General features: G+C 42.0%; 1 protein-coding gene across 2 annotated transcripts; it reads left to right on the top strand.

Annotated features, from left to right (window-relative positions):
• The first annotated feature begins 1,864 nt into the window (after nt 1–1,864).
• Nucleotides 1,865–12,389, top strand: LOC119212963 (thrombospondin-2-like). Of its 2 annotated transcripts, XM_037463856.2 has the most exons (22): nt 1,865–1,957; nt 2,134–2,302; nt 2,433–2,498; nt 2,670–2,806; nt 3,477–3,905; nt 4,561–4,654; nt 4,756–4,920; nt 5,203–5,379; nt 5,455–5,628; nt 5,916–6,046; nt 6,569–6,703; nt 6,798–7,016; nt 7,103–7,210; nt 7,313–7,472; nt 7,910–8,028; nt 8,328–8,562; nt 8,988–9,215; nt 9,298–9,428; nt 10,065–10,205; nt 10,364–10,461; nt 11,143–11,282; nt 11,895–12,389. In XM_037463856.2, exons 3-22 carry the CDS (start codon nt 2,435–2,437, stop codon nt 11,900–11,902), a joined length of 3,093 nt encoding a protein of 1,030 aa, XP_037319753.1. In that variant the 5' UTR covers nt 1,865–1,957; nt 2,134–2,302; nt 2,433–2,434; the 3' UTR covers nt 11,903–12,389. The 2 variants fall into 2 exon arrangements, with proteins under 2 accessions (XP_037319753.1, XP_062416240.1); XM_062560256.1 differs by lacking the exon at nt 1,865–1,957 and having other exon boundaries at nt 2,057–2,302.
• The last annotated feature ends 565 nt before the right edge of the window (nt 12,390–12,954 follow it).

Here is a 12,954-nt window from a genome sequence, read left to right as displayed (position 1 = left end):
TGCTCAATGCCTAGAAAAGAAAAAAAAGTAAAGAAAACACTGTCCCCCTTTTAAATTGTATGAATGTTGTTCTGAGAAGTGCTCTTCTAAGGTTAGAGGTTTAAATAATCCGCTGTATCCGGCGTCCAGGAGGGAAGAAAGGCGATCATGGGGGGGGGAAGTGTGTCACGCTATAATTGAGCCGTGCAAAGCCCCGCTCTGACTTGCAGGCGTTAGGCGCTGCGTCACGTCCGCCGTCATTCACACCACAACAGGGGTCCAGCTCATTCTGAGAGGTGGAGGGGGGGGGTCCTGGGCCGGGTTGGTCTACTTGCGCCATGACGCACTCACTCAGGCGTCATGAATAGCTCACACGTTTGATTACACCCCCAGTGAGTCAAATAAGGGATACGTTGATACATGAAGGCGTTGGCTATGGGGAAAGCCTGGAAGGCATCATTCTGGAATACAAAGGCCAGAGGCACTGTGTGGGTGTGTGCTATAAACTAATCTGCACAATAATAGGATGATCTGATAACTAGATTAATTTCCTATTCTACTGCAAATGTGGCTGTTATTCGGTACATTCTGTCTGGTGAACTGTCATCTATATCGGAAAAGTAAACCTTTGACTTTTTTTTACTTAATCATGCAGCAAAGTCATGTCTGTAGGATTAGGGTGCGCTTATTTACCTAAATCCTGACTTTACTGTGCCACTCCCACTCATAATATCCACTGCAACCACTTTGTCCCAGACCTTCTTCATTCTTGCATTACTGTGCACCCTTCCATGCAAATCCATTTACTTTAAGCCCATGTAATGCTCTGACCAACACATGCTTAAGAGCGGTGCGGCAATTGCAGGATATGGTTTGGCCTCTAAGGTTGCCGCTAACAGCCGAGGGCTTAAAGCACAATGCACAAGCCCTTTAAGTTCTCTGGTCTGGTTACTTTCAAAGAAATGGGAGAAATTGCAGCAAAAGCTCTGATTGCATAAAGTGCTCTCAGTCTGCCTTCTGCAGGTCTGCAGAAGTCATGCAACTTTTAGTTAGTCCCCCCCTTTCACAATTGGCGAGAGTGCCCTTTATTTAAACAAAATAAATTCCACAAACACGGGGGACGACTGACAGAGTCACAGACTGAAAGATCCCAGAACAGAATGTGCCTTCAGTCAATGTGCATCAGTCCAAGCGTGTCAGGCTTGACTTTGCCAAGCAATGTCACCCAAGTGTTACTTCATCCTCTTACCTCTTTTTCCCCCTCTTTCTTCTCTGAGCCAGGGCAGCACCTGCTTCCACTGACTCCGTTGCTGTACCACTTTCAGGAGTAAACATGTCTGTTCCTATATTTGTTCTTCGTTGAGACGTTTCTAGATATCTGGATGTGTGTTTATGCGGACACACACAAGCTTACATGTGTGCACACATCTGTGGGATTCATTATTCCACAAGCAGAGTTCACAGATGGAAAATATGATTCAGGGTGATGATGCCTCTTTGACTCAGCAGGGAGATGACCAAACAGAGAGAGCGAGGGAGATAGAAAGATACGGAGGGAAGGGGGGGGGGGGACGTGATGGAGGGAAAAAAAGAGAGAGAGAAAAGAAAGAGAAAAGGAAATCCTATAGGGAGTAGATGTTCCATCATGAGCTTCTGCAGGTAGAAGAAAAAACAAACAAACACACACACACAGCAAGCCTCTTGTTTTCACCAGGGATTTATGGTGAAGTCAGTTTTCTCGCTCCTAAAATATTGGAAAACTCGTGCAGCCAATACGTTCATGTGTGTGTGTGTGTGTATGTCAATATGCGTGTGCATGTTTTAATGTGTGTCTCACAGAGTGAAGAGTGTAAATTGATGTGTCTGGAAATTGATGTGTCTGGTAGACCTATGTCCACACACTCAAATGCACACAAGTTCCATCCAGCTGGGTTTCTCGCTGGGAGATATGCGGCCGAGTTCATCGCCAGACAGACGGGTAATATATGGCTCCTGCCTCTTTCTCACACACACACACACACACACACACACACTCAAACAAATACCTAACCACATTACAACTTTGTACAGAACTAACCGAGCTGTCTGCATGTTCTTCACTCAAGACTTCCCTCAGAACAACCTTTTTCCAACCTATTTATTTTGGGTAACTAGGAAAGCTCTGCTGATTAGCCTCAGTCTGGGGAGAAGGACACAAGGAGAGAAGGAAATTGGTAAGAAGACAAGGAGACAGACATTCCATCAGAGCCCCTGTAGAGCTGCAACGCGGATGAGCCAACCAGCCGGGATCTTTAATTGTTGACAGAACAGCCAGAGTACGCAGGTTTGCATATAGTTAATTCTCTCTTTGTCTTTTTCCCAATATCTCCTTGGGTGCAGTCCTGCTTGTGTTGTGCAGTGTGTAGCAGTATAATATTTCATTGAGATTGCGTATGTGATTTATGTGTGAACAGGAATGAGTCCACCGAAAGGTTTCCCCTGTTTTTTGATGTTTCTGTCTGCGGCAGCTGTTTGCGGAGGTACCACACACATACACACACACACACACACACACACACGGATAAAATGCACAAAAATACATGCAGCATTAAGTTTCCAAACTCTAAACTCACCGTTTTTTCTACACGTTTAACCTCAGTGTAAAACCTTCCACCCACTTTGCACAATCATTTCCCCCCTCCCCCAAACAGTTGAACGTGGCGCTAAAGTTGACAATGTATCGTCCGAAGTCTGTCATCATCCGTGTGAAGATCTGGTGGACTTACTCACTGAGATCCAAGGCCTGCGTATTGTGACCGGCAACCTGCTTGAAGACCTGGAGCGGGTAGTAAGACACACACATGCACATCCGTCATCAGCATGTTGGCCTTTTTTGGTGGATTTACCTCCATGATGCTATGTTTATTTTAATATGGCATGGCATTTTTTAAGAACATTTGAAACAGATGAAAGTGCCCAGGTGACGGTGTAACGTTTAACATTGTATGATCAGTTAAATCTTATAAAAATGTTAGACTAATTTTTAGTGATTTAATTAACAATGACAGAAAGTATTTTCCAAGTCTACCAGTGCGTGCAATGTGCTTTAAATTGTATTTATCGCGGTTTAGTTTAATGGGAAAGCAAATGGAACAAACAGCAACATCCCTTCTTTATGGCAGAAAGCCCTGTGGTTTGTGGTGAAGGTCCTGGTGACTTTTGAAGGGAGAAAACATGCAGAAAGAATACCATCAGACATAAAATGTCAGCTGCTGGCCAACTTGGCTGCCAATCTTATGTGCATATTACAGACATCTGGGTAGTAATACAATACTGCGGTCAAATATCGATAAAACAAATGCCATATTGTGATGGTAACACGCCATATTGGGCCATGGGTATACAAACTGGCATTAGGTGTTTCCAGGACTACATCATCACACACAGACTCACAATGTGAAAACAAAATATAGTACATTTAAAATACAGTTCTGATAAGGATTTTGTGTTTTTGTTAGTCAAAAGAAAATGAAGAGATGCGGATATCGTTGTCTGAGCTGGACAATAATAGTACCAACAGGAGCAGCATCAATGGCAATGGCAGCAGCGACCGCGGCAGCAACAATGACAACGACAATGGCAACAGCAACAATAGTGGCGACAGCAGCAGCAGCAGGAATAGAAACGGCAGCGGCAATGGCAGCAATGGCAGTGATAGTGGTAACAGCAGCAATAGTGGCGATGGCAGCAGCAGCGGGAACGGAAACGGCAACGGCAATGGCAGCAATAGTGGTAACGGAAGAAGAGGCAATGCCAGCGGCCTTGGTAGCAGCTGGGATGTCACTGATCTTGACAGAGACGGAGAGGTCTGGTGCATGCAGGATGGACGGGTGTACGAGCAGGGGGAGGACTGGGAGGTTGACAGCTGCACCTCGTGTGCTTGCCAGGTCAGTGTTGAACAGCAGTTACACACACATATTTGTGGTGTAAACTGGTGTAAAATGATTGTTCCTGAGAGAGACCAAGTCTTGCTTTTAATGGGTTGGATGAAGTCTCCAGTCTTCTTTGTGTATTTAGTCTGAATCAAGCTCAAGTCTACATATTTAAAAATATACTCTCTGGTTGTATATTACAAAATGTAATTTTAAGTCTCAAGGTTTGACTTATTCTGTTAAATGAATGTCAAGCTCTCTAATATTGTTTAAGAAGATTGATCCCACCCTCCAGAGCAGTATCAGATCTAACTCTTGGCAGGAAAGCGAATGATCATATTTTCCGCAATTACTTATAAATTTACTAACCGTATGGAGAGATACTTACCGTAAGTCTCACTTCCAATGTGGTTCCGTTTATATACAGTGCTGCCTTTGTAAGTCAAAGTATTTTATGCTTACTTTATTCTCCTCTCGGTTTCATGTCTGTTTCTCTTCATAGAACATAATTAATTGTGTCAATAATGGATAAGAGAGTTGCCAAACTATGAGCAATGACAGCATACTATTCATCACTAATCTGCAGGCACTGGCATTTAGCGAAACATTTGGCTCAAAATGTTGAACATACCATATGTGTGTGTGTGTGTGTCTTTCTCACATTGAGTAGGACGGAAAGGTGGTCTGTCAGCAGGTGGCTTGTCCTCCTGTAGCCTGCATCTATCCGTCCTTCATCGATGGAGAGTGCTGTCCTCTCTGTCTTGGTGAGTGTTGGTTGTTGGCAACCATGACTTGGAGCTGAAAACCTGTCTAAAGATACCACCTTTGACAAAAGTATACCAATCGTGTGTGCATGGTTTTACAGATAATGAAAACGGGTGGTCCCCGTGGTCTGAGTGGACCTACTGTTCAGTCACCTGTGGACGCGGCGGTCAGCAGAGGGGCCGATCCTGCAACGGCATCAAGCCGCCCTGTGCTGGCCCCTCGGTCCAAACCCGCAGCTGCATGCCGCTGAAGTGTGACCGCAAGGGTAAGAGACATCACTCTGCATGCGTCATCTGTTTCACGTCTTCAGTGTGATTTTAAATTTTTTTGTGATCGATTGGCTAGTCCGAAAGAACAAATTGAATATTCCACAAAATAGCACAAAACTATGTATGGTGAGATAAATGGATTTTAGAGATTGGAATCATAATTGGAAACACATTATTGTATACACAGCGTGGTGCTGTGGCGGTCGTCTGTGTTGAATTCTGGTCAGATACTTTTCCAGGAACCTTTCACAATCTTTGAGTGCTTGTTTTATATCTAGCGCAATCTGACGGGAACTGGGGCCTTTGGTCTCCTTGGTCTGCGTGTACAACCACATGTGGTGATGGCAGCATCACACGGCTTCGTCTCTGTAGCAACCCTCCACCACAGAAGGGGGGCCGAGTGTGCGTGGGCGGCGCCAGGGAGACTCAGATATGCAACAACACACTCTGCCCCGGTGAGGTTACGCATGCACATATCCGCTGCACTGTAGTAAAGCCAGCTTGAAGGTAAGCAATGTGTTTGTGCTTAGTCGCTGGAGGCTGGACGAGCTGGACCGAGTGGTCACAGTGCTCAGAGTCGTGTGGCGGAGGTCTTAAGAGTCGACAGCGGGAGTGTTTGAACCCTGTCCCTCAGCACGGTGGAAAGCCTTGTGCTGGAGATGCTGTGGACTATGATGCATGTAACAAACAACCATGTCCCATAGGTAAGCAGAACCCCGTCCACAATCCTCTGGCTATTGCTACAACTATCTGTGTGAACAGATATTATCCAATAAGATCAGCCTCACATAAATAACAACAATATCCTTTTTTTATTGGATGATTCCTATTTTCAAACAACAATGGATTAAAAAAATAAAATAGCCTTTCTTCCCTTATCGAGGCTTAGTATGAAACAGACAAATGATTAAAATATGACATCTGATCTTGGCCTGTTTGAGTTGTGACTCCCACACTGCAAAGACTTATATTGACGTTGGTGGGTTTCCAGACACATGTTTGATCTCAAATCCATGTTTTCCTGGAGTGGAGTGCACATCACTCAGCGATGGATCATGGGAGTGTGGAGGTTGCCCATTGGGATTAAGTGGAAACGGCACTCACTGTGAAGATGAGAATGAGGTAAGGTCTTAGCATCCTTGGCCTTAAGATTGTAACTTGGCAAGGGGCAATATCAAAATGTCTTGTAATTATCCTGATTATATTCTAACTATCTAAAACTCTAATGGCAATAAAACATAGTTTTATCATTATTCTTCACACTGGGCATTCTTTTCAGGGAAAAAAACAATGTTTAAAAAAATATTTTTTCCTCTCCATTATGCTAGCAAACTAAATAGATTTTTGAAGTCACTAGTGATGATCAGAAAATCCCACAAATCAGTGATAGAATTCTTTTTCTTAGATTTTTTGAAAGTTTCTTTGTTTTTGCTCAATCCCATTTGCACATGATGCAGATTGTAAGGACTCGGAGTTCAAACTCTAGCCTGTACCTGTAGTCACTGGATCTCTTAAGCAGACATAGTCCATCTCATAAGTAGTACATCTTGTTCACTCTGATCGTGTACACATCAGGTGTCACACCTGTGTATTTACTGTTCGTGTTTGACATGCTGAGCATGGTTAATCCCTCTATCTCTGCAGTGTGAAGTGGAGAGTGTGTGTGTCACACAGTGTGTAAACACAGACCCTGGCTTCTACTGTCTCCCCTGTCCTCCTCGCTACAAAGGCACCGAGCCGTATGGTCTCGGATTGAAAGAGGCCCAGGAAACTAGGCAGGCACGTGTTCCACTCTTAAAATATACTTATAGTTTTGTATTTTTGTATGTACTTTTCTTCTCATTGCATTCTCCAATGCTTGTTTTTGTGGTAGGTGTGTGAGCCATACAATCCTTGCAAAGACAACACACACACCTGCCACAAGTATGCTCAGTGTGTATACCTGGGTCTGGCGTCAGAGGTTCTGTTCAGGTGCGTGTGCGCTGTCGGGTTCGCTGGCGACGGCTTCCTGTGTGGTGAAGACTCTGATCTGGATGGCTGGCCCAACAGCAGATTAACCTGCAAGCAGAATGCAAGCTATCACTGTCAAAAGGTTGAATAATAACAGAATTACGTTGATTGGCTGGTTGTTTTCTAATTGGATGGGATTTCACTAAGCTGAGTTGTGACTGGCTGCAGGATAACTGCCCCACGCTACCAAACTCTGGACAGGAGGACCTGGACATGGACGGACGAGGGGACGCCTGTGACCCCGATGACGATAATGACGACGTCATAGATGAGAGAGTGAGACTGTGCTTGGACGTGGCATAACCACCAAATATTAACATCATCTGTGTTTGTGGGTGTGTGCATGTATGTATGATATAATGTGTGTGTTTGGCTCAGGACAACTGCCCGCTGGTGTACAACCCTCTGCAGTTTGACTCCGACAGAGACAGGGTCGGGGACGCCTGTGATAACTGTCCGTTTGAAAGCAACCCGTCGCAGGCAGACACGGATGACAACGGCGAGGGAGACGCCTGCAGCATCGACATGGATGGAGATGGTAGGAGAAGCTGGAGGCCCGGAACATACAGTAAACTTAGCATACTATAAGAGAGGTGCGGCGCAACCAATTCAATTCAATTTCTTTTACACAATGTAAAAAAAAAAATGGAATGACTCCAGAGGTTTAGATACAATAAGATGACACACATACAGAGGTTTAACCAGTGCAATTACCAAGCCCACAGTGAATAAAAGACCCCTCCCACCCACTCCACAATAGGAATAGGAGTGTTATTTTTTTGCTGCCTCAGTTTATGGCCAGTAGTATTTCACTCTTTATTTAATTCATCTTCATTCATTAATCAATTGATTTTATTTCCTCTTTCCATGGTAATCCATCAGCAAAATATCTTTTATTATCCATCCGTTAGAGATTTCTGTGTTTCTGTGTGTGCGCGTGTGCATGTGTGTGTGTGTGCGTGTGTCTTTCACCAGAGGTTCCGAATGAACGGGATAACTGTCCCTCATTCTACAACACCGACCAGAGGGACACAGACTTGGATGGTGTAGGAGACCAGTGTGACAACTGTCCCCTTCTGCACAACCCACTACAGGTTCCTAAAACACACACACACACACACACACATCTGCGGATAAAAAAATATATTTATATATTGATGGTGCAGCGATGCCTCACAGAACATCTGGAATGGGTTGCGTAGCTTACCTCAAGGATCCAACAACTCTATCATAATAATTTATTAGTGGAACTTGCAATAAATCAGGAGGATACATTTTCTTTTTAAATACATTGAACAAATCTCCAAGATTTCCTTTCTGAGAGTTGTTGTGTGGGTGTAGGTAATCCTGTAATTTATATCACTGTTTAAACACACATTGTATGTGTCTGCAGCTCGACTCTGACAGCGACTTGGTGGGAGACATGTGTGACGACAACGAGGACATCGATGAGGACGGGCACCAGAATTCACTGGACAGTTGTCCCTACATCGCCAATAGCAACCAGGCCGACCACGACAAGGACGGGTTGGGAGACGCCTGTGACCATGACGACGATAACGATGGTATCCCAGACGACCGGGACAACTGCAGGCTGGTGCCTAACAAGGACCAGCTGGACTCTGATGGTGACAGCTTATACTTTTTCTTCTGAATTTTAGGCGGGACATAAAAAAAACTAAAGCACCTACAACAGTTTCATGAAAATGTCTCAGTAGAACTGATCATTTCTGATGTGATCATGATGAGGATGTGAACAAATGCTAATACATTTGCTATCACATTGGAAAGATATTTTGAATGATTTTCCATTAATGGATTTTGCAGCCATGCAGTAAAATAAGTCCAGTATGAATCCAGCAATCTAGGTCATGTTAATGTTGGACATAAACAGAAACAGGTTAGGGCTCTCAGGCGTGTGATTAATGTGGATAGATTATTTAATCTATCCACCGTCATACAGAAGATTGTCACATTAGCACATTAATCCTTCCAGTCCTTTGTTTCTCCTATTTTGACAAAATGAATCCACTGAAGTACATCTCTCTTGCAGGTGATGGGAGTGGAGATGCGTGCTTTGATGACTTTGACAATGACAGTATTCCAGATTCACTGGATCCATGTCCACTGAACCAGGATATCGGGTCTACAGACTTCAGGAAGTTTCAGGTTGTTTTGTTGGACCCTAAAGGCACCGCGCAGTCGGACCCTCTCTGGGTGATCCGCAGCCAAGGCACAGAGTTGGTGCAAACAGCCAACTCTGACCCTGGCATCGCCTTAGGTGAGATTAACTGACTAAGAGGACACTTAACCCCTAAAGAAGTATTATATATATTGATACAAATATCCTTCTGTTTCATCAGGGTATGACAAGTTCAGTTCACTGGACTTCAGTGTGACATTTTATGTGAATACCAACCGAGATGACGACTACGCAGGCATTGTGTTCGCCTACCAGTCCAGTCGACGCTTCTATGTCGTCATGTGGAAACAGGTGAGGTTTGAATGCAGACTTTTACATTGATGATGAGTTAAAGGTTCATGAAAGGAAACATTACCAAGTATGAACTTGGTCTGTTGCCCACTGTTATTGTTATTGTTCTCAGTAAAACACAAATTACTTTTCACTGCTGATCTGTATTCAGATCAGTGGGAAAGCCAATCACAACAATAACCTGGCAAATAGTTCAGAGTTAGCAAAACAGGCATCAACAAAACAAATTGACATACATAAGTTAATAGTTAGATCATTGATGCAGGAATTTATATTTATATATGTTGTTTTTTTGTTATTTATTTTAGTATTTAGCATTTTGTATGCTTATTTTTCAGAAATAGAACAATGTGACAATATCTATAAATACAATTAAAAAACTCTGATGTTGGCCTCACAACTAGTGGTTGGAATTTAAAGTAAATTTTCATTTAATTGAGTCCACATTTTTAAATATCTTTGAGTATCTTATACTCATATGCAATAAAACCATTTATATAGCAGAAAAGTGTGAAATGAAAATTCTATGGAGTTTTTTTATGTGTGCAGTGACATTCCCAAGCTGTCTACAAACGTAAAATCCAACCTGCACACACTGATATCCTACATATTCTTTTTCTCTTTTCACGGGGGCAGGTGTCTCAGGCCTACTGGGAGAAAAAGCCCTTTAAAGCTTTTGGCACTGCTGGTGTCTCGATTAAACTGGTCAACTCCACCACAGGACCGGGGGAGTATCTTCGCAATGCCCTGTGGCACACGGGAAACACCAAACACCAGGCATGAATCAGCCACTTATTGGCTCTATAAATCGCACTCAATGTCTTGTTTGAACAGATAAACCGTGTCTGCACCGACCTTGAACGCCGGCTCAGTAAATCAAGCAAACTTCCTTTCCCCACCCTGATATCTGTGTGTGTGTGTGTCGCGGTTTTCAGGTCAGAACTTTGTGGCACGATCCCAATGAAATTGGCTGGAAGGACTACACCGCTTACCGCATGCACCTCATCCACAGACCCAAGACTGGGTTCATCAGGTACAAAGTCTTTATCATTCAAGGGGTTAATTTCTAACAGTGGTTAGATATATTCAAGAAGAAATCCTAAATGAGAGTAGGCAGCAGTTCTGCAGAATTTACTTTTTTTCACATTTTTTGTCAAGAAGAAATTGCACAAACAGGACATTTAAGATATATACATTTGTAGATCTTTTGAGTTAAGGCATAACTGTCTTGGTAGCATCTCCTCCTGGGAACCTGAATTCATACTTTCATTCAGACTGTCATAAACTACAGCTGGATTTTATGATAATTCAAAAAATAAATGTGTTTTTTATGAGCAGATGAAGAGAACACCCACACCAGTGCTTCAGGGAGGTTTTTAAGCTGACAAAGATAAAAGGAAAGAGAACAAAACTGACGGGCCAACAGTTGTTCAAATGAAGAATAGGAATATTCTGAAATATGTCAATTTTTGTTGCATTCTGGGTACTGACTGATTGTAGAAGGACTGTGCGATTGTAAGATTATTCTTTGACATGCTCCTGCAAACCTGCATCAATGCATTGAATCGTTACTTGTGCTTCAGATATAACTCCATTTGGACGTCATGTCCTCAGTTTTGTTGAGCATTAAATTGTAAAATACGGACCCAGAATAAAAGTACAATATAGAGAGAAAAGGTATGCGCATGGTGATGCTGTCTTTGTTGTGTTGCAGGGTGGTGGTGTACGAGGGCAGAGGGATTTTATCTGACTCCGGGGCGGTGTACGACCACACGCTAGCTGGAGGCCGACTGGGACTGTTTGTCTTCTCTCAGGAACACGTGCTCTTCTCAGACCTCAGATTTGAGTGCAGAGGTAAGAAATCCAGTCGGAACATCTGCGTTGAATGTTAATTATTAGTGTAAAAATACCCCATTACAATGGAAATGATGCATTATCCCCCTTAAATAAAATACATATTAGCAGTAACATTTTATAGACAAATTGATGTCAAAAAATTGTTTTAATTTTCTATAATATTTGCTTGTTTTGTGAAGTACTGCGTGGATTCCTCTTTGGGCCACAAACGGTTGCTAAATTTTTCAATGTGAAATCGCATCAAAACTCATAACTCAAAAGGATATAAATAGTCAAAGGTCTCAAGGCTTAAAGGTATTACATTTATCATTATGTTGAAAATACGAAGCTATAACTGACATGATAAACAAAATCCAGAAAACCTGCTGTCTCCCCCTATTATGTTAGTTTCCCTCTTTTAAAGACTAATATCTCTACAATATTAATGTTATTAAACTTTTTGAACTATATAACAAATACATTATGTCAAAAATACAGACACTTGAAAAGTGGGATGAAAAAGTCAAATGTTGCCACCTGAAGTGCTAAAGTGCTGCTGTTTTCTTCTGTCCTTCAGCTTTTGAAAACAATGTGTGTCTATCTTTGATCTCTTTTCCTTTATTTCCTCAGATAACTGAACTATTTTTGTGGGATATTCAGGAAACGCTTCAACAACCCATCAGATCCACTTTCATTTAAGAAATAATACAACTGAGAGAAAGAGAAACCAGGTCACCATTAATAGCCTCGGCTCCATAAAGGCTAAGATTACCAGTTAGTCATCTATCCAGCTTTTTATTGGACGGTAGTTATTTAAGGCTGTCTCATTTGCTGTAAAACTCACACAGCATCTTCGATGATTAGAACTTCTCTTTACCTTCTATTTGCTAATGGTTGTACATAATTATTCATGGCCGGATATAAACGTGATGGCTATATATATATATATATATATATATATATATATATATATATATATACAGTTTCAGTCAAAGGTTTGGACACACCTTCTCTTTTAATTGAATAAGAAGGTTTGTCCAAACTTTTGCCAGGTACTGTACACGATGGCGTAAGAAGAGAAGCACTGTTCAAATGTATGGTAGTAACTTATCAATAAAACTTTTTTCAATCGTCTTTCTTGTAGCTGCATTTCATTTAAGATAGGAGTTAGGAAATGTGGTCTCCAGCACCCCCTAAAGGTTAAAGTAGTACCTATAAATCATGAGCAAAAGAAGGCACTGAACTGTTAATTTAGGTTATTTAGTAAGCAAACAAGGAAGAAATATGGCATTGTGATTAAATTCATGCTTATGTAAAATTACAGAAGTAGCCATTGTTAAAACAGTATACATAATTATGAATACACAATCACAGTAAGATTCTTTTCCTGAGTGTGGCAATACGAGCGGCCTATGAAACAGGAAAATAATCATCAACAACGCCACTTGGGATAGGCCCAAGACCATTCTTATTAAGGCATGCAGAGCCGTTCACCAAATCAGAGGTCAGAGACCATAAGACAATTATAAAATAGTTTTATTTTGTTTAATATTCTTTTTAAAATGGCAAAATGTTCTTTGATAAGGAGTTGAGAAATATAAAGAAAACAATTCAAATCAATAAACCAGCATGCATAATAAAGGAGATGCAAACAAATTCAAACAAAAAAAAGGAAAAGACCCACAACAGT

The sequence above is a fragment of the Pungitius pungitius genome, chromosome 21 (assembly GCF_949316345.1).
Source record: "Pungitius pungitius chromosome 21, fPunPun2.1, whole genome shotgun sequence".
In the NCBI taxonomy this organism is placed as follows: Eukaryota; Metazoa; Chordata; class Actinopteri; order Perciformes; family Gasterosteidae; genus Pungitius; species Pungitius pungitius.
The sequence above is the reverse complement of the archived record's forward strand: the minus strand, read 5'-3'. Positions and strand labels throughout refer to the sequence as shown.